This window comes from Alosa alosa, chromosome 10, assembly GCF_017589495.1.
Source record: "Alosa alosa isolate M-15738 ecotype Scorff River chromosome 10, AALO_Geno_1.1, whole genome shotgun sequence".
Taxonomy (NCBI): domain Eukaryota; kingdom Metazoa; phylum Chordata; class Actinopteri; order Clupeiformes; family Clupeidae; genus Alosa; species Alosa alosa.
The window spans coordinates 7,822,546-7,843,781 of record NC_063198.1 but is presented as its reverse complement, the minus strand read 5'-3'; the positions used below and the strand labels follow the sequence as shown (position 1 = coordinate 7,843,781).

Genomic DNA, 21,236 nt, shown 5'->3' with positions numbered 1-21,236 from the left:
TTAATAAGCGGTCATTATTGGACTCACCGGAGTCGTAGACGGCTGCTCCACTGCGGTGGAGGCCCGGTACACACACACACACACACACACACAGACACACACATACAGACTTGGCCGAATTCCAATCATACAAACGTCTTCATGTATTTCAGCAAGTACTGCATATTTTTAGGGAATTTAGATATATTGCTCAAATTGACTTTCACAGTTAAGAAAAGAGAATCATTGTCATGGGAAGATCAGCCAACTTGATTAGCATTATTTGTAGCTAAGTTAGTGAGTTTTCAGTAAGTGAATAAGCAATAAAAATATAAACTAGTACATTTTACTCATCTATAATAATCAAATAAGCATGAATAACCTGCTCAAAGTTGCAGGCCAGATACAAAAAGAAAACTATTGAGGTCAAGTTTTGGGCATGCCCTATTCAGCCTACTAATCAGACTGTCCAGTCCATGTACCTTGTCATGATGTGCCGAGGTCACATCTGGCCTCTCAACACATGGTCAGCGGCCTGCAGTCTTTTAGCCCATCTTTACCAAGTGAACCCTTTTAGCCCATCTTTACCAAGAGAAACCCTTTTAGCCCATCTTTACCAAGCGAACCCTTTTAGCCCATCTTTACCAAGGGAACCCTTCTGAGCCCTTTCAACACACTACTTTGAGATACCCAACCACCACTCATGTCGTCGATGTTGGATTTTGGGCGACTGACGGAAACTGATCAATCTGACCAATTAGCGTCGATTTGACACTTTTGCTGTCCAGGTTTGCAAATCATTAATTTAGAAAACGTATGTTGCGCTATTTGTTATTGTGCAGTAGGCGACGACCTTACTATGTTATCATTACTACCAATTGCAATTAATAAGCCATCATAATCATCATCGTCAGCATGGCATGTCACACACACACCTGCTCCATCACTGAGTTCTTGTTGCATGTAGCCTCAACTACGCTACACTCTCCACCAGTTGCTCACTCCACTGTCCCACAGCTCTGTAAGCTTGCTCACATCTCCACTTTCAAATTCAGTGAACTTCAACCTGTTGCTAAAATAGGCTAGTCTTAATATTATATATTTTTTAAGCTTCTACATTGGTGTTATTTCTTGCCCAATTGGCACTACCAGCAACTGCCAGAATTTCAACATGTAGGCTACTTCGATTAACCATTTCAATGCGTTCACAGAATCCTGGTCTAGTCCAAAATGGGAGGGGTGGGGCCTGAAAAGACGTGTTATTGGATCAGTCCAGTGTCAGTATGGAAAATTAACCAATGGGCCGCTGACTGTTGCGAATTTAGTTGTAGGCTACAGCAAAGATGGTTGATTACGAAGATACTTCCTGAGAGGTCATTTCCTGTCCCCGGAAATGTATGCAAATAGGGTAGCAGTAGTACACGCCCCGCACGAGGGGGGGGGGGCACTATCCCCCATTTATGCAGTGATCGGGCTCCCTTTTTAACATTGAGGCAGAATCCAAGAATTTCCCAGAATTTGTCAAAGCCTTATTTTTCTGAGCAATGGATGCACATTTCGGACACGGTCTCATGATCTCCAAACCCTCCTCCCCATTTAAGGAGAATGTTGTAACAGTATGACCCTCCAGTCGGGAGAAAATCAACCTTAATGAAGGTGTACACCAAGTTTGTTTTGTACTCCGGCTTTGGTCAGGCGTGGAAACCGAGGCGTTCAAACGTCAGTCATACGTCAGTGACACGCCCCTGTGCAGGCGGGGACTGAACCAGAGCCCTTGACTGAACTCCACTTTGCCCTCATAGACATGAACCAGGACAACCCATCTTGCTACGCATTAATTATCTTTGGCTACAGCCTATTGTATCAGCCCAAAAGGTGCGTCAGCCTACTGGGAAAATGCCCGGTTTGCCAGATAGCCGGTCCGCCCCAGGTCAGCCTAAAGGAGCAGTATGAAGGATTTAGGATGAACTATTAGCAGAAATTGTATGTAGTTTCATAAGTATGTGCTTGTTAGTGTATAATAATTACCTGTAACTACAAATTGTTGTGTTTTCGTTGGCTCAGAGCCCTTCATATCTACTTAGGGAGCGGGTCCTCTTCCACAAAATCCGCCATGTTTTACCACCATGCTTCCACTACAGTAACCCAAAACAGACAAACTAAACTGACACTAAAGAGTGATTTTTGCCATCATAAAAGCACCTGAAAGGCATTCAGTTGGTTACAATCTCAAGCTCCAGATGCTACAGAATGCAAGATCTGCAGATCTTACATTCTACTATGCTACTATGGGCTGTCTGGTTGGCTGCAATATCTGTTAGTTAAGCAGGCTGCAGAGTTGAACTTTGCCCAGATGAAAATACTTCCACCTCATAAAACATACTAAACTAATAATGAAGCTAATTTAAACTTGAATTAGATTACATCTACCAATTACATTTTTACCAGAGTTCCTATTACAATGGTTTTCTCCTAGCATTTGGTGAAATTGCCAGTGAATATGATAATCACTGATAATCATTGAATAAAAACAATCCAAGTCTCCAGTTCCAAGTTTAGTCCCTTTGCTGGACATGGGAAATGCAGCTTAAAGTTACCTTACTCACTCCATGTCTAAATGATGAATGTCTAACAAGGTTAGGACCACTGCACTGAATTCTTGTAGACTGGACTCAATATATCCAATATTTAATTGTCCACTGACTTTTATAGGTGAAGATATTGGAGTAATTGCCGCAAACAAAGTCTAATAATTGAAGAAACCTGTGCAAAAGAAACAACTAACTTGCCAATACGGCCTTGACCTGGTTTAAGACCGTCTGCATAGTCTGATGTTAAATATGAAACAAAACATCAAATCTGACACATCTTTTTCCAACCGCAAAATTATTAAGTTCATCCCATATTTTCATGCCAAGAATGTAGCCTTCTCTCCCAGTCACAAGCAGTAGGCCAAAAGCACTGTTCGTGCAGTAGGTGCTGTTCTTAAGAAACCACTGGAAACGTTTGATAAGGGAGGAGAACCAGAGCCCCTCCTGAACTCCCCAGTTCAACATGTGCGCAACGCACTGAAGGCAGTTGGAGCGTTGAGCTCGGTAGTCTGTCTTCCGCCCTGTCCCTGTGCGGGATTATACCCAGCAGTGTCCATTAGCTGGGGATTGTTTGTTTATCTTAGCTTGGGAGAGGAATCTTAGCCCCTCACTCTACATCTGCACTTTCCCTATGCGCAAGGGCCAGTGGTCAAATAGAGATTGGTTGCAGCGAGATTTGAATTGCAAAGTAAACATGGTTTACTTCCAGCTGAACTGTAACTTTGATAATGGTAATTAATGGAGGAATCTGGCTCAATCAAATATGGTCTTAAACCTTCACCTCCAAGCAATTATGAAACGCTAAGAACAAAAGCTTCATTTTGATTTTCATTTCAGCATTTATGTTCCACTTTGGGAGTGATTTGGAACAAAGCAGTCAGTGTCTTGTGATCCTCTGTGTAATGATGACCCCAGTATCCTCAGACTGATTTGTGCCCTCTAAGGGGATCAGATATCTATTTTAGCAATGTCTTTTTATCTTGGAAGCAACTAAGTCTTTTCCATATTTCTTATTCTTCAGAAACTTTGACAAAATATCGCACGTCTCCAGGGCTGGTGTTACCAGATATACGGTTTTTGAGATTCTGAGTTTCCAGGGCGGAGTTTAGCGTGAATATTTATAAACCCAAAGAAAGTAGAAGACCACTGTGTTTTAACATGTTTTTTGATGTTGTCATGGATTATTAATGGAAAGTATGACTATGTCGTGTTCGAGTTTAGATGCAATTTGGCGTCAATGTTGTTATCTTGTGTCGCAGCCAGTCAAACAAAACTTTGTGTCAGATTCAGTGGGTCGCTTACCATTAAGGATATTGGCAATTTTTACACAGTAGGCCTTGATGGTAGTCCTAGCCTAGGCTATTATGTTTTTATCGTTTTGATTGTAGCCTAGCCTCTGTGCATCTGTAGTGACATGTTAGCCCAGGCAGCAACATAGCCTACATCAGATTGACACACTGTATAGCCTACAACACAAATGTAATAAACTAGCCTATGTTACACGTGAACAAACTCTGAACAAATGGTATCCTGTCATTGCCCTCATGCACATGTGATATGTTATTCTGAGACATAATCTATAGGAATTACTACACATAACTAAACAGTTGTGAAAACAATTTATTGTATTAGTTATTTACAGCCAGGGCAAATAAACTGTCCTTCAGTGTCAGGCCAGTTTACACATTTAGTTTTAGGCCAGCCCTGGCAGCAATCACATTGTATCTTCAAGACAAAAACATTGGCTTGACTCAAAGTTGTTATCATAGCAATATCATGCCAAAATACCCACAGATAAGGATACAAAATAAAGTTTGGGTAATCAGCCTTCAAAGGGCAGAAATGGGGTGCCCTGCATGTCTATCTATTGTACAGCAGTTTATTCTTTTCAATTTTAATTTTACATTGTAAGAGGGAGTCTGGCCAAGTTAGCCTAAAATTCCTAGGGAATGGAACATAACAGCAGATTATGCATGACATGACTCATTTGGGGTTTGAAGGGCCAGATTACTACCTGTTATAATCAGCCCATATAGTCATTCACCTCAATCTGATTAATTTTACGTTATAGTCCCCCCCCCATCATCCTCATTGAGCACATAGGTTCTTGTAAAGTACTACTTAATTGCATTTGTAACCATTATCTTTTGAATATACAGATTCTATATGACCATACCCCACATTAATAACATTAACCCATTCATCCATGTAAAGCTAGACAGTGTTTGTAAGGTAATAAAGCATATTTACTTAATGCAGTTATGACCTTTATGAATAAACATAACCAATATACTGTAAGTGCATGGCCCATATTGATGCCCTGCTTCCCTAATGGCAGAATAACGGAGCGCTGGCACTACAGGTCTCTCTCACACCATTACGGCAGTAATGTCAGCACCCCATTGAGTTTGTGAGCTCTGCAAGTAGACCATGAGTCATGACCAGGGCTGTAGTGGAGGCTAAATGTGAGTAAACACAGTTTATCCACCTCTGAAATTTCATAAATACAATTTATCCACCTCTTATTAGAGTTTATCCATCTCTTAAAATAGTTTATTCACTAATTACAACTTTTAACGTTCAAAAAAATCACACTGTGTTATCCACATTCACAATATGTACTGTACACCCATCAACACTCTAGGAACCATTTAATACCGCTGGTATTGTTATAAACACTGGACACTAACCTCCACCATCATCAAACATGTTCTGAATGCCTTTTTCAAAAAATCCGACACCACATGGCGCAGTCCACCTTACCATGATTACAGAGTTCATAGTTAACCCACCTCTTATTTTAACACTGTACCACATGTCATGGCAATTCAAAGTAAGTCGATATGACCAGTTCACATATAAGTGATCACTCTGCCTTGACTGAGACCTTATATAGGACACAGATATGACTGATGAAAAAATATGAAAAACTTTGCCCAGATAAATGTTGGCAATAATTTGCACTGATGACAGCTTTGATTTGCAGACTTGGAAACAACATGAAGTGCTACAAGTCCTCTAGAAGCCTGTATGGGTTTCAAACATGTTCTTATCTCCATCACTTTAGAGACTTCAAACTAGTTGAGCTAATTAGCTCAAACATACACACAATGCCTGGCACCTAGACAGACAGACAATTGCAATGCACTGCACTGCAATTTGCAAAAGATACACAACTCCTTGGTTATACAGTTCTGTGTATCAAACTAAATAGTAATATGCAATAAGATTTAACCATCAATCATGAAGCAGTCATGCTAAAGACATTTGAGTCAGGACAATCACTCACACACACTATAGAAACCTACTGGGTATTCATGCGATCCTTTGGCACAACAAGCTATGTAAAGAGGAAGGTTTGTCAGACCCTGCGAACCAGGAAGCAATAGTATACCACTGAGTTGCCTAACACATTCTCCAATTATACATGCATCAAACTAACATTTGTCATAATGAGTTATCATGAATAAGCATGAACATGTTTTTGCAAAACATCATCAAGTAATGATGATTAAACAAGAGCTGTGGTTTGTTATCAGTATCATTTATTGCAATGGCTACCTCATAGGTACTGACTTGAAGGTATGCCAACTGAACAACTGTAAAATGTTAAACTGTGATCTATAAACAATCCGTAATGTGCCAGCAATAGCAACACATGTATTGAGTGTGATAGATGATTCTTACTGATATTATTGTCCATGGCGCTCCTATTTACAGGTCATTCTATATTATGTATACATCTCCTTTTGATGAAATAACAGAATGCATTATGCAAGCAGGGGGTTATGCTCTAGATTTTGTATTTGTTTTTTATGTCCTCCCATATGTGTAGTTGAGCGATCTTTGACTTTGAAAGCAGCCCAACACAGAGGGAGTTTTGCAGATGATAAAGCTATCAGAAACGGCAATTTAGTCTGAATAACCTTCATAATCACAGTGCTGGCAGACGCAGAAAAGTGCACAGCAGCCCTTGGCTCATTAACGAATTCTGCTCCGAGGAAACAAGACTACTTCCAGTCGAGCGCGCACCGGGGGACCTTTCCACAACATGTCCACAGAATGAATGTTTCACCCTGATACTGCTGCCGCCAGTCACCAGCAACAGCAGCAGCTGTAGCCATATGGTTTCAATGGGATAGTTCCTCATCTGAGACATATTCGTCTACTTATAACATATCAGCTCGTATCACACGTAGCTGCAGGAATATGATCACACAGAAGTCAAGAGTGATACATCACTTTTCCATAAAGGAGGGTTTTTTCCTTTTTACAAATGGACTTGGGTTATCATCCAAATTACTCTGTTCTGCTCAGATCTGTTTCTTTTATCATATTTCGCCGTTATCTATATTGGTCCGCAAAGTACTGGAGCTCTCCGTAGCCATGGCAATAGAGTGACCAGATGGGAAGGAGCTGGCAAGCGAACTTGTGGAGATTTGGAGGCAGGCAGGCAGTGGTGGTGGTGGGGGGGGATTGGTGAAGTATGTGGCTCTCTGTGAGCTGGAGAAGATCCAGACTTTGCACACAGCAAAAAAAGAGAAGTAAAAATTCCCCAGGGTCCCCTTTTTACCCTCTGGCGCCATGCCAGGTTTCTTAGCCATGACGGGGCTCAACATTCCCTTTTTATTGCCCCTAACAAACTAGCCTCTCTCTCTCTGTCTCTCTCGCCCTACGTCTCTGTCCATCTCTCTCTCTTCCTGCCCCAGTGAAGGGCAGTGGGCATGGACACAACAGGTAGCCCTCAAATAGGGCACCCACCACTGGTTTTAATGGCTGGGGCAGGTCTTTGTGGGTGCCGCTGTGTGCTTTCCCCTGATGAGTGCTTGTGCGGTTATTTATGGGAGTGCGTTAATCACTCCGCTTCTGTGGGAAGATGTTCCGGGGGACACTGGGCATGCTCATCTGAGACCATGCTCTCTACACGGTCCATTAGGCAAGGGTTGACCACAAACACAGACTTGTTAAGGACTTACATGGCTGCACATGCTAAGCTCCGTAGGCTAAGAGTTAGGTTGAGTTGCATTCATCCAAGCAGATTTTGTGACAAAAGGCAGATTGGTTTGGAGTTTGTCGAGGGATGGTCATGCTACAAAAACAAAACTAGATGAAACATTTTCGTGTTGTTTTTGGAAGAGTTGCCACTGAAAGCATTGTACCTACGCATCTCATGCATAGCACCCCCTTTTTTGGTCAGGTCTTCCTTCACTCTACCATGGGTAGCCAACTATGACTAAGCCATGTGGAGCCAATGGCATGGTTCCAAGGTAAACAATGCTGTTCCCACCCAACCATCACCATCACTGTTGTTATGAAATGCACTATTAATTTTCAATTCAGAAGAAATTGTACATAGCTTTTTTTCTCCAAAAGCAACGTCTCAGACCAGCGGTGCAGGGCCTTGGATCACTCCAAGCAGGCACTGAGACAAGCATGTGTTCAAGACTGATGCGTTATAGCGTTGGTCTTTTGACACGAGTCGGAGAAATAGCGGGCACAAGGGAAGGCAAGTGAACAAATAAATACACTAGCCTGAGAAGGGACATTAAACGAGACCTTTAGCTTGTCGACAGTGCCCGTTGTTGACTTTGCCCATCTGGTCCTGATTTGGGCCTGGAAGAGTGAGATGTTTGTTGCGGTTCGAACGCGGGGGTTTGGCAACCCCCCTGACCCTCCTGCGGACTCCGGGGGAAAAGTACTAAGAGTCTCATTCAGGAGAGGACACACAGCACACAATGGAAGTAATTATTTAATCGAAGGTAAAGAAACAGGAACCAGAGGACAATGTGCAGATGCTTGGACACATGGTTCAATGGGGGTGGGGGAGGAGTTGAAATATTTGTGCTCACCATCCTCTGCGCTCTGGGGCTTTATTCCTACAGACTCTCCCTATATAGCAGATCAATGTTTGGCTTGGAAGGGGGAGTGTGTGTGTGTGGGGGGGGCTCCAACTGTGTTCAAATAGCCTCACACCCAGGGCTAAAATTAAATTGGCTGGCCACTTATCATAGTTCCCACTCCCACACCTAAGTAAATTTAGACATGCCTTTTTGCACAAAGGATGAAACAGTCCTCAGAGTAAGCCTGTCATTGAGTGATGTGAGCCAAGAGAGAACACTGAGTCACTATAAAAACTATGTAGCAAGAACGCACACACACACACCATTTTATAAACATCTATCTTCATATAACTATAATATTTACAGATACATTTTGTTATCAATTCCAATTTTGAGTAATATTTGAAGGAGGGCCATCTCTCATGGATAAACATTTGTGGCACTGCAGTACATTTTAGCAAGCTATGATTTTGAATTGTTATAAGTGTTGTGCAATGCCACAATGAAGCAAGAATAGAGACTCCCTACTTGGCCCTCATTGTTTGTAAACAGAAAGATGTGTAAACAGATTTTCTCACACCCACAAAATGACTCTTCACTAATACAAGCAAACAACAGTTGCACCAGCAAACACCTGTAGATACTGCAGGGGGAAAAAACTTAATTCGTTTGGCTGATAATCTGACTGCAAGACCTTATGCAGTTCTGCCAGATCTACCGTTCTGTGTTTGAAGTGCAGAAGGTAATGAAACAAATGCTGGCTTTGCATCCTGCACCACCCAAACAGAGGAAATCATTTCTCCATTACAAGTCATCCACACTGCAACGGTTAATTTGATGTGATTGTTCTAAAATACGGTGCTGAAACCATTTTCAGACAACCCAGAGTTCTTTGAGCCAATTCCAGCAATGGAAATCAGCAAGTGATATCCAATTTCCCAGGTACAAAAAAAAGTGACTTTACATGAAACTTATTACAAGGTCTCCAGAAACACAGCACATATTACAGACTGTGGAGTTTGATCGACACGTTAGTTAGTTTATAGTGAATTTGTTACTTCCTGAACCAAATATTGACCTGAAGCCAAACATTTTTCCTTTTCTCACCAATGAGATCTCATTGTAAAGTGTTGCCACTATTCATTTTTTGGTTGAAATTAATTAGAAACATGTATATACCAAAGGAAACTTCAAGCCACAGTGTTGAAAACAATCTGTCATTTTGATGGGAGTTGTGAAAGATGTCTTTGCACAGATTGACAGGTGAATAAACATAGGTATAGTTACAAGTCAGTGTGCATTTAAGAATACTATTTTCAAGAAAAGCTGTACTTTATTTTTTACCTTTTTGATCCTTCAATTTTGCATTTTAGTTTTTACAACATTCCCATTTGTCTCATCCTCACAATTGCACTTACGTCTTCAGTGAACCAACAAGTGAAAAAAATGCTTTTTCCAGCCAATTGGAACCAACAAGTATACACAGGTACAAATGCTGGTTGGGTGCACAGTAGAAGCGTTGTTTGATATAATCAGAGTTGGCTGTACTTGACCTATCATCTAATCAAAAGAAAAACAGAAGATCAACTCTCATGATTATTGCTTGTCCTGCGCCAGTGCACATAGCCTTATCTCAGCTGTATTTTCTTTATTTTTTTATCAAGAGGAAAAATCGCAGTCCCTGCTGCACTGCATGTACACATCTCATGGAATGATCAATATCCTAACTGCTGTTAAACGTTTCCGTGCTGTGACTTAACTTTTACCTCAGAGCCGTGATACATAACAGGACTAAACCTATGTGGTTTGCACTTTTCAATCAAGCCAAGGTTTGCCGTGTTCTCGTTCTCCTCCTGATTACAGAGTGATTTAAGGAAAGTTTGTGTTCATTAGGAAATGAGGAAGTCGGCCTTTGTGTAGCTACACAGATTAACACGAGAATCCCACGCACCCAGAAGGAATCGGTGTTGACCTAAGGCTGTAAACTAGCCCATGCATGTCTTGAACTGTCACTGGAGACAGTAGAGAAGGGATTAAAGCTGTTTTAGTAGTAACAGCAACAGTGAATAGGAGTCAGGGGCCTTGGGAGAGGTACACAATTGTTCTGTTCTGTGTAGATTAGAAAGGTTGATTCGGACAGAACTAACCTAATAGATAGCTGGGATTTGCTGTCCGCTTTCTACCGGAGACATTTTCTTGATTGATAGCATTTCAACGCGGGCTGTGTATCATTTCAAGCAGGATGGACTGTTTTAAAACACCCCATTAAGACCAGGTGACAAGACTTAAACATGACCCCCCATTCCACCTAATCTCCCAGGTATTGTCCATGGAGTTGACTCGTTAAGAGGTGCCTCGTTAAACGAACACATGTCCGATTTACACTATTCCTCATTCTCCACATCCCGTTGCTGTCAGGGCCACAGTGATCATGCTGAAACAGGACATCTGTTTTAAGTTAGGAGCACTGGAGCAGGCCCTTTTCGCCGGCCTATCTGTGTTCTCAAGCTCTTAATATGGGCATGTCTTGTGTAATTTTAATCCAAAGGCAGGAAGCTAGGGTCAATTAACTGGTCAAAGCACACAATGGCTGCAGGGAGCCAACTTTTTTTTTTCTTGTTGTGTCTTGTTTGTGACTATTCATTTTTACAAGCCAACCATCAGCCAGCTTCACAATTCTGTGACAAGGGAAGGGATGTATTAAACAGTGCCCTAATGCTATTGGATGTGGATAACATGAGGCACAGTAGAGCTGTGTACTGTGTGCAGTCTCTGTTTCAGAGCGCTGTTACTCCAACTCCCTACTAACCACATCAGGAGGGCAGAGGTCCCCCAGGAGTCTTGTGTTTATTTCAACTGTGATAAATTTATCTCCCGTTAGTCCCCTCTTGGTGTTTTTATATCCTGAGGATGGCATATTTACTTTTGCTGAATTTAGAGTACACAAGGACCTGCTGGGTCATTGTGCTGCACCTTAGCTGACACCAGATTGATTCCCAAGGACAGAAGGTCACTCAGGCAAGGAACAAGCTCATGTATAATAACAAACAAAACGATTTCCAACACAGCAACATATCGGAAAACGCTGGAGCAATTTTCTCTGTGGGCACGTCAGAGAAATTATATATTAGCGAGGTGATGTCGCTGAAAAAGCAGCATTTCTGAGTTTTGTTATGAAGCTGAAGTGGTGCCAACCCCCATGCTTTCAATTTCAGAGTGCAGCCCTGTGACATTTTTCATCCTCGGCTTGCAAAATGTTCATGAATGGCTGACGTTTCTTTCATTTAAATCAGTCAGCTGCAACAGCTAATGGACATGCACTCGAATTCGCAATGAAAATAGTAATGATGCAGTTTCATAAGGAACAATGAACAAAAGGTGACCCAATGTCTGTGATGGGACAAAGTGTATCTCATTCCTTTCTGATCACTGTTCAACACAACATGAGGGAGCCATGCGAGAGTTTGTGACGACAAGCACAATATGAATGCAATATTAAGAGGGTAATTTTAAATATAGACAATACCAGATGGACAGAGAGTGTCTGACTATAAATGGACTTGGAGAGCGGCTAACAGTCATCTGACAGGAACACTGAAAACCCATCAGGCTTTGATCAACTTTCGGTGACTGGTGTATTAAAGTCACACGCACACACACACACACACACACACTGATTAACGCTTTTCTCTGTTTTCTATTTTGTTTTTGTTTTTATCACCAGCTAGAAAATTATATTCAGGAGAACATCAAAACAGAGATTGTCCAGATCCACGCAAATGCTGTCCATAACCAAACAGCTACGATGCTGAAGATCGGAACCAATTTGTTGACCAAAACTGCAGAGCAAACGATGAAGCTGAATGTTGTAGAAGCCAAGGTAATGTAGGCTAACGTGTGTTACTGATATGTCAATCAGAGGCAGATTTATTGTTAATAATTAATGTTAATTATTAATTGTCAATCCACTATTACATATGTTTATATTTGCATACATTTGCATTTGCAACATTTTTTATAAACCAAATATAATGTCATATAAGACTTTCTTTATGACATGTTAGAATATAGCTGTTATTTTGACAACTTTTCACTGTCACACAAAATTGACTAGACTAAGGAGATACCATTGAAGAATGCTGGCTGATATCATATAGATCATATCACCCATGTTGAGAAACATTCTTGAGATGAATCACAGGCTCATTTCCAATGCTACGTCATTCATAAGATTTACTGTGCCATAATGTGTTTGAGTTCATGCACGAGACACTTATGCTCATTATATGACTTTGCAATGTATATCCATTCTAGATGACTTGAATTTTGACTTACAATAGAATTCCTTGTTGATGTCTAACAGTAGTGCAGTCTGACTCTCTCTTATCATACACATCTCACACATGATCCAATCTACATGAACGACAATACTCAACTCCAGAAACATGGGAGCAGTAGCCTGGGTGAACCCAGACAAACCTGTTAGCAAATTTGAATTTGCTCTGCAGGTTGGTCTGGAAAGGAACCACTGACGTTTGTTTCCAAACCACCAAAAACCCAGGGACGTGTATTTTCTTTGGAATTGAGAAAAACAATTTAAAACCTTTGTTTACAAGAAAGATATCTTTGCTGCACTTCTGGAATGATTTTGTAAGACTTAAATGGCCAAATTTAAGTTTCTCTGCTGGTTAAGCCTGTGGAAGTAGTACAACGGCAAGTTCGGACACGGCCATCGATTCTCCTCCTTTGCAGATGGACCTGCAGAGCAAATTCAAATGTGCTAACAGGTTTGTCTGGGTTCACCCAGGCTATGGCAGCAGATCCATATTCTAGAAACAGAGGATATGGGAAACAGATATCATTCTTTTGAGTCATTGTAAAATGCTAAGAGACATTGTAACTGGGATATGCACTTACTAACTTCTTATTTTACCTCTTATTTAACTTTCCTTTAATGTAACTTTTTACACTATCTCTTTTGTTCTTCGTACCCCTACCCAGAGCCTTTTTATATTGTCAACTCCTAACTGCCTCTATTGTAAGACACTTTGGTTCAACTACTGTTGTTTTAAAATGTGCTACATAAATAAAGTGACTTGGCTTGACTTGAATTGACTTGATTTAAGGATTGATTGGAGGCATTCATTTGATAATCACATTCATAAATAAATAAATAGCCATTTCACTACTTCCGAAATGTCTTCACTTCATCGTCTTCACTTCATGTTTGGTGTCTATAATTTGATAAATTATAAATTTGCTTATGTTTTCAAATCTCTCTAGGTCATGAATCAGACGTCTCGAATTGAAATTCAATTATTGGAAAACTCGTTGTCTACAAACAAACTCGAGAAAGAGCTTTTGATGCAGACTTCAGAGATCACTAAGCTTCAGGACAAAAACAGGTGAAAGAATTGCTCGAATCCTTTCCCTAAACTTTTACAGATAATTAAGTCGTAAAAAGCAAATAATTAATCATCCTGCTATTAGAGTACATCTGAAGAATCTGAGTAATACCCACTTGAATGGAGCCTTTGTTGCGGGAAATGCTAATTATTCCTTTAATTGTTTGTTTGTGATGCTGAATCACTGCGGCTTAAACACTGAGCTTTGACTCGACCTGATTTAAGTCCAAATTCTCCATTCAAAAGATGAATTACATTAAGTCTATCTGTTTAATCTAGAGAAAATTAACTAGAACGTTTATGGGGAAATCTGCAATTCATGCTTCACGCAGATTTCCCATAAAAGTTCTAGTTAATTTTCTCTAGATTAAACAGATAGACTTAATGTAATTCATCTTTTGCAAAGGTTGGATCCACAGCTCTAGTTCTAGTTAATTTTCTCTAGATTAAACAGATAGACTGGATCCACAGCTGACTGTTGTTTTCTGCTCTTGTTGTGGTTACTGTGCAGTCTACGTGAAATCTCAGAGACAAATGTAATTGGCCACTGCATCACTGCTAAAAGCAGCTCCATGGGGGATTCAAGTGCTCTTAGTCCTTCATCACCATTTCAAGTGCACTTGCATTTAGTGTGCAATCAACACCAGAAATCCAGGGAGAAGTGAAAGACCACAGTCCACTCTATTCCCATGCTCCCATAAATGTTTGATGGTCAGCCACTCTGAACCTTAACCTCTGTAGTATGTATAACTGCAGAGGGCATTTTGCTGAGTTACTAATAACGGGTTGGACGGAAAATGTTAAGGCCCTGACTTGCCATCTCTTAGGTTGAGTATATTTACTGAAATAGTGCGAAGGAACATTAAAGAGCCAGTATACTGTATGTAGAAAGGTTTTTCTTTGGGGAACTCTGAAAGAGTTGGTTTGGGAAACATGCATAGAAATGTAAACAACGTATTGGTACATCTTAAACACTAAGGGACATTAGGTGGGTTTACATGACAGTTTTTTTGTCATTCTGAATAAACTATTCTCAATGAAAGATTTGTGCCATCTGTTTACACGGGGTATGTTCTATTTCATTGCTGCTACAGCAGGCAACCCAATTGACTAGATGCATGGCTGTTCAGTCAGAATAAGATACACCACCTCTTTCATTCTTTCATAAAATTATAATCGGATCAGCCGTTTTATATGTGTTGTTTCTATTCTGATTGACATTATTCTGATTCTATTCGGATTAAAAGTGTCCATGTAAACACACCTATTGTTATTGGGAAAGCCGACTAAAATACAGTATACGGTATATGTCTATGCAAGACACAGCTACCAATGCTTCACAACCAACTGTTTTGAATTTGCCTGCCTCTAGCCGGTTGGAGCACAAGGTGCGTCAGCTGGAGTCGCAGCAGCGGACGGAGCTGGAGGGCATGCGGGAGGAGAAGCAGCACCTCCAGGAGGTGGTGCGTCGGCAGATGGAGGCCATCGAGGCCTTGGAGAGGCAACTGCGGGCGGCCAGCTCCAACAACTCGGCCCTGCAGCGCCAGCAGCAGCAGCTCATGACCTCCGTGCACACGCTCATCGGCCTGGTGTCGGGCGGGTCGGCTGCCCACCGCCTAGGTGACTATCGGCACTCATAACGACTAACACGGCTAGGAGTGATGCATCAGCTGACTATGGTCTCTTTTAACCACTAACACGGCTACAGGAGTGATGCTTTAGGTGACTATGGTCTCTTTTAACGACTAACACGGCTACAGGAGTGATGCTTTAGGTGACTATGCTCTCTTTTAACGACTACGGCTTGGAGTGATGCATCAGCTGACTATGGGCACTTTTAACAACTAACCCTGTAGGAGTGATGCTTCAGCTGACTATGGGCACTCTTAACAATCAACATACCTAGGAGTGATGCATCAGGTGACTATGGGCACTCATAACAATCCAGAACTAGCGAGGAGTGCGGTATCACACCTGCCCATGGGCTCTCTTAACAACACTGCTAGGAGTGAGGCATCAGGAATGAGCATCAAATTCATTAGAACATGTTTGTTTGTGAGAATGTTGTCTGAGCACATATAATAATACAAAAAAACACTCAAGAAAAGGAAGAGATTGAGTGTGTAGACCCTTTTCAGCAGGTTATTTTTATACTGTAGGTATCTAATGCAGTTTGGGTTTTTTTGTGCTACTGGGCTCCCCCTGCAATTGCAAGTGTGTCTTTTACACAACGGTCATAAATACCACTCTTGGCTATCACCTTTCCTCCTGGACACAATACATGTGGATTTGTTTACAAACCAGTCGAGATCATTTACGAAAAGCCATGTCAACTGACAAGGTAATATAGCACAATTTAATACAATAGTAGGCCATTGATTTTGATTCAACGGGATGTTGGCAAGCAAGTTGTCCGGGATGTTTGGAAGGCTGGTTCTCCTTAGGCAGCTAGGCTACGGCTGCACAGGCCAAGTGGTTCTCCCTACTAGAAGTTTGTTTGCCATCAACATGACTTTGAAGCTGTTATATGAAGGTAAACAACTAATGCCTTTTAGTTCACCCTCCTCATCTGCACCTAAGATGCGCACACTGACCTCTATCTTCTGTTTGTGAGAGCTGCAGTCCATTGGACAGAGCTCAGGTTTCTGGATGTAGATCATGTGGAATATAATAAGGCCAAATTAAAAGATCTTCTAATAATGAGGCATGGAAATAGTCCAGAGATGACTTTGATTAAGCACTTTTTAATACATATGTAAACTAATGAGTAATATGTAATCAAAGATCAAACTTGCTTTTATCTGCTTGAAGCACGTTGTGTTCTGAGTGCTTCAGGCATTGGCACTAGTTTGTAAGTCTTAGAGAGCTTTTTGAGGGGAAATGTATCCTTTTGTCATCTCATCCAAGATGTTTAGAAAGAGAGTAAAATGGGCTGTGACAACAACACTCTTAACAGTGATTTATTTGGCAGTATCTGGGTCTTGGATTAGCTGCACATGTGCCGGAGTCACACACTCTGATAAAACTGTCTAATCCCTGACCAAAGTAAATCCTGTTCAGGATTACATTTTCCATATTATTTGGCAGAGGTGGTTTGCTCTCAGATATACTTGCGATACATACTGTAGATTACTAAATGACTAAAAATACACATCAAACTGCTACAGATCTGTGCTATATTTTGCACAGTCCTCAGGAATTAAATTGTTCAAATTGTGATGTGCAGAAATAGAAGATAAGCAAACGTAATTTGCTTAATTATAATTTACTTCATTTATTCAGATCACACGCAGCTTCTTTGACAGTTAATCTCATGTTTGATGCAGTTTTGCAATTTCGTGTCATATCCAAAGACTAATCCTACCCCTAACCACACTGACATATGTTTCTTTAAGCAAGAAGAGTTATGTGCACTGAAAATTGGAAATTCTTCCCCACATATCAATCTCGTCTCATAAATTGATGCTATTCCTGAAGTTGATTGTGAAACATGTAAAAAGTATTTGGGATGTATGTGTTTGCTGACAGGGCCAAAGTTGAAAGAGCAGAAGTTTCAAGACTGTTCACAGGCCTTTAAAGCAGGTCACAACACCAGCGGAGTCTATTACATTTACATTGGCAACGTGACAACACCAACCAAGGTAAGAGTCATAAAGCTCTCATTTGTTCCTCGCTCTTTCTCCCTGTACGTTTACGGCGAATCTATTGTACAGACGTGGAATTCATTTATGTCCGACTGAAATGCATTTTTATCTACATAGAGCACACAGTAAATCATATTTGTGCACACATTCTGAATTGATTTTTGAAGTTTTCCTGAATGTATGAATTATACTCAATAACAGCAATATCTAATAATGTTCATTCTGATCTATTTACAAACTTTCCCAGTCGCCATTCCTTTCAATAGAACTGAATGGAAATATGATTCTCTCGTTCACTATGCCACTGTATGCAGCCACAGGTGTCATTAAACCATTTACAGGCTTGACAGTCTTCCAACAAAAATGTGTAACAATAGAGACTAATGTTGGAATATTGAATTAAACATCTTTTGTATCTGGACTGGGCTGTGAGCAATGATTGTGCTTGTATTGCTGTAAGTGGCTTTTGATAAAAGCGTCTGCCAAATAAATAAATGCAAATGTCAATATTGTACGTCTGTGTTTCTGTTGAAGGTGTTCTGTGATATGGAGACAAGTGGGGGAGGGTGGACCATGGTTCAGCGGAGGATCGACGGTAGCACAGACTTCCAGAGGGGGTGGGAAGAATATAAAATGGTAAATGTTCCCTCCAGACTTATCAACAAGTAGGCTACCCTTTGCACAGTGAGAATGATGTGTTCAAGCACAGCTTATCTTGTTTCAACATCTGTACATTACATATGGCCGCAACCGCTTTCCCATCCATGCTATCCAAGACGTAAGGCTCAAGAAGCACTTAGAAAAGACAAATTATCAGATGTTTTCCTACTTATTCAGTGGAAGTTTTGATGAAGCGGGCGGGTATGCCTGGATGACATAAGCTCACAAATCATGAGCTGTAGAATGAAACATGGAGATGGCAACCGTGTCTGACAGCTTGGCTACATCCCCACCAGAGGATTCATTTTTTTCAGAGAGCATTTGGAGATCCAATTCTGTATTTGAGAAGCTGTGGAAAATAAACTCTGCATGTTTGTTTATATATTTAATTAAAAGAAATGGATGAGTTCAATAAACAATGCTCTCTTAAACAATTTCATTTGTAAAAATAAAGAAGTGAATTTAAGAAGAAGGGGATAAAAACAGAATTGTGTCCTGATGTCATAGTGAAAGACTAAAGACACATCAAATTAAAGTTGCCATGGCAACCGCTTTCTTTTCTCAGGGTTTTGGTGACCCAGCTCTGGAACACTGGCTGGGCAACGAAGCCGTGCACCAGATGACCGGCCAGACACAGTATTCTCTCCGAGTGGAGCTGAAGGACTGGGAGGGACACACGCATTATGCTCTTTACGACCGATTCCAGCTGGGCAGTGAAAAACAGCAGTACAGGTGCTACTACATCGGATTTTAGTGACACTTATTTTAGCTTGTGCTGGCACCCATTGCATTAATGAGTGACTCCGGGATTCCTCAACCTGGGCCCTACTTTTAAATTGTTTTAGGTCTAAATTTTCACTACAGTCATAAATGGTACAAAATAGATCTATTTCATTCCAGGGTTAAAGTATCACCTAATAAAATGCATTTTTTATCATCTCATAAAATCAAGTCTTCACAAACGGCAGCTGCACTGGAACATTATTGCTGTTAGCCTTTTACACCACTCACAATCTAGCCGATAAACCCACTGCATAGTCCTGCTATGAGTCTTTGTTATTCTCTTTCCCATGTGTTCTGATGCTCTCTGATCTCTGTCCACTCAGACTGTTCCTGAGGGGCTACAGTGGCACTGCAGGGCAGCAGAACAGCCTGGTGTCCCACGGGACGGCCTTCAGTACCCGAGACAGAGACAACGACAATTGCCTCTGCAAGTGTGCCCTCATGCTTACAGGCGGTATGTATCATGCCTCTCTATGATGTCTCACATGTCATATATTATCATGTCATGTCATGTCATGTCATGTCATGTCATGTCATGTCATGTCAGGTCAGGTCAGGTCAGGTCATAGATAGATAGATAGATAGATAGATAGATAGATAGATACTTTATTGATCCCCAAGGGGAAATTCAAGATGTCATCATGTCATGTCACATCATGTCAAGTCATTATATAATATATCATATCATGCCATGTCTCATATCATACATCATATACCTTGTCATAGCATGTGGTGCCTCTAGTCAAGTCTGCCTAATTTGTTGGACCACAGGGACTTTCACATTCTGCAGTGCTGCATATCATTTTACAATACCCATCTGAGTTTCTTAGAGGATTTGTTGGCCATATAACAAGAAAAATATTTTGGAATTCTTGTAATAGATCACATGACAGACAGCTGTCACTGTGAGCCTGTCCTAATATAATAAACCGTATTATGACAGACATATAGTAATTCCCCTTATCAACGTTGCTGTTCTTCTTCCTTCTCTGGTCTTTCAAATCAATGACTTTTGAGCCAGGGCCCAGAACTGGAGACAGCACCAAACTCTTTCCTATGATCCCCATTCCAGACTTGTAGATTATGTAAAACACATTGGATTTTAAGGTCTGCTATTTTTTGCACAGTGCCCCTCTCAATCATAGCTATTTATTCTATGGTCTTGACAATCTCACAAACTGAATGAACTCCAAGACAAATAGCTTTTTAATACTATGTTTCTTGATTGATTTTGAATGTTGTTTGAGTTAATTGGTCCAACTCAGCTGGAAGCCTTTGAGATTCCCCTGTTGTTTGTATTGTAATTCATAATCAAACCACTTATGGGAAGAAGCACTTGACGAGTCTCGTCCAAAGTAAACATTCGTTGAGTGAGGTGATATTAGATTAATCAGAGATGAATCCACAGTGTCTCTCTCTGCACACAGAGAAAGAGATAGAAAAGCCTGGTTCCCATTGAGACATTTTAAGTTTGCTTTGAAATCAAATCACTACCATTTTAGCTCAGCAGGCAAAGTGTACCATTTTAAAATACAGAAATGCGCTTGGGGGGATAGAGAATCTGCTCCAATCCTGGTGTAAAAACAGGATGAGCAAACGGAGGGAAGTGTCAGACGTGCCACTTGGAGGTGTCAGTTACACTTTAATCACTCCTCCAGATTTCTGCGCCTGCCAGACATAACACTCACACCTCTGCTGCATTCGGCTCTCCCCACAGGGTGGTGGTTCGACGCCTGTGGCTTCTCCAACCTCAACGGAATCTACTACGCCATTGGCCACAACATCCGCAAGCTCAACGGCATCAAGTGGCACCACTTCCGAGGGCCCAGCTACTCCCTGCGTTCCACAGCCATGATGATCCGACCGTACAGCTTCTGAGGGAGAGGGACTCCGACAGAGGAGAGAGAGAGAGAGAGAGGCAGGCATGACGCCCTCAGAGCCCCCAACCCCCTCCCTTCAACCCCCCACTCTCCAGAAACAAACAAACAAAAACAAAAAAAGCATTTTCACAGGATTTTCTGACAAGCGTGACGGGCTCGAAAGCGAAACATTTGTAAATCAGCGTCTTGAATCTCAAACAATCAATCAGCCGCTGATTTGCTGTAACTTGAGCTGGAGACAGTGGTCGAGTCGAAAAAGACGGACAAAGGCTCTATCCTCTGGCTGCTGCCCAGGGCCCAGAAACGAGGCAGGCCAATCCAATCTACCCACTGACAGGCCAGAACCACCACCACCATCCCCCTCCACCCCAACCTCAATCCCGACCACCACATCTATATCTCCACCCCCAAACCCTACCACCACCAGAGATGAGGCTGGCCAATCTACCCATGG

The 21,236-nt window shown here is 41.3% G+C and overlaps 1 protein-coding gene across 1 annotated transcript in view; it reads left to right on the top strand.

Annotated features, from left to right (window-relative positions):
- The window catches only part of angpt4 (angiopoietin 4), a 28,927-nt gene extending 7,742 nt beyond the window's left edge, over positions 1-21,185 (top strand). Inside the window, exons 2-9 of the mRNA XM_048256026.1 lie at positions 12,135-12,290; positions 13,694-13,815; positions 15,188-15,435; positions 17,344-17,456; positions 17,994-18,095; positions 18,685-18,851; positions 19,226-19,356; positions 20,620-21,185. Coding sequence (XP_048111983.1) covers positions 12,135-12,290; positions 13,694-13,815; positions 15,188-15,435; positions 17,344-17,456; positions 17,994-18,095; positions 18,685-18,851; positions 19,226-19,356; positions 20,620-20,780 — 1,200 coding nt within the window. The 3' untranslated portion in view covers positions 20,781-21,185. The remainder of the gene's footprint in view (positions 1-12,134; positions 12,291-13,693; positions 13,816-15,187; positions 15,436-17,343; positions 17,457-17,993; positions 18,096-18,684; positions 18,852-19,225; positions 19,357-20,619) is intronic.
- The last annotated feature ends 51 nt before the right edge of the window (positions 21,186-21,236 follow it).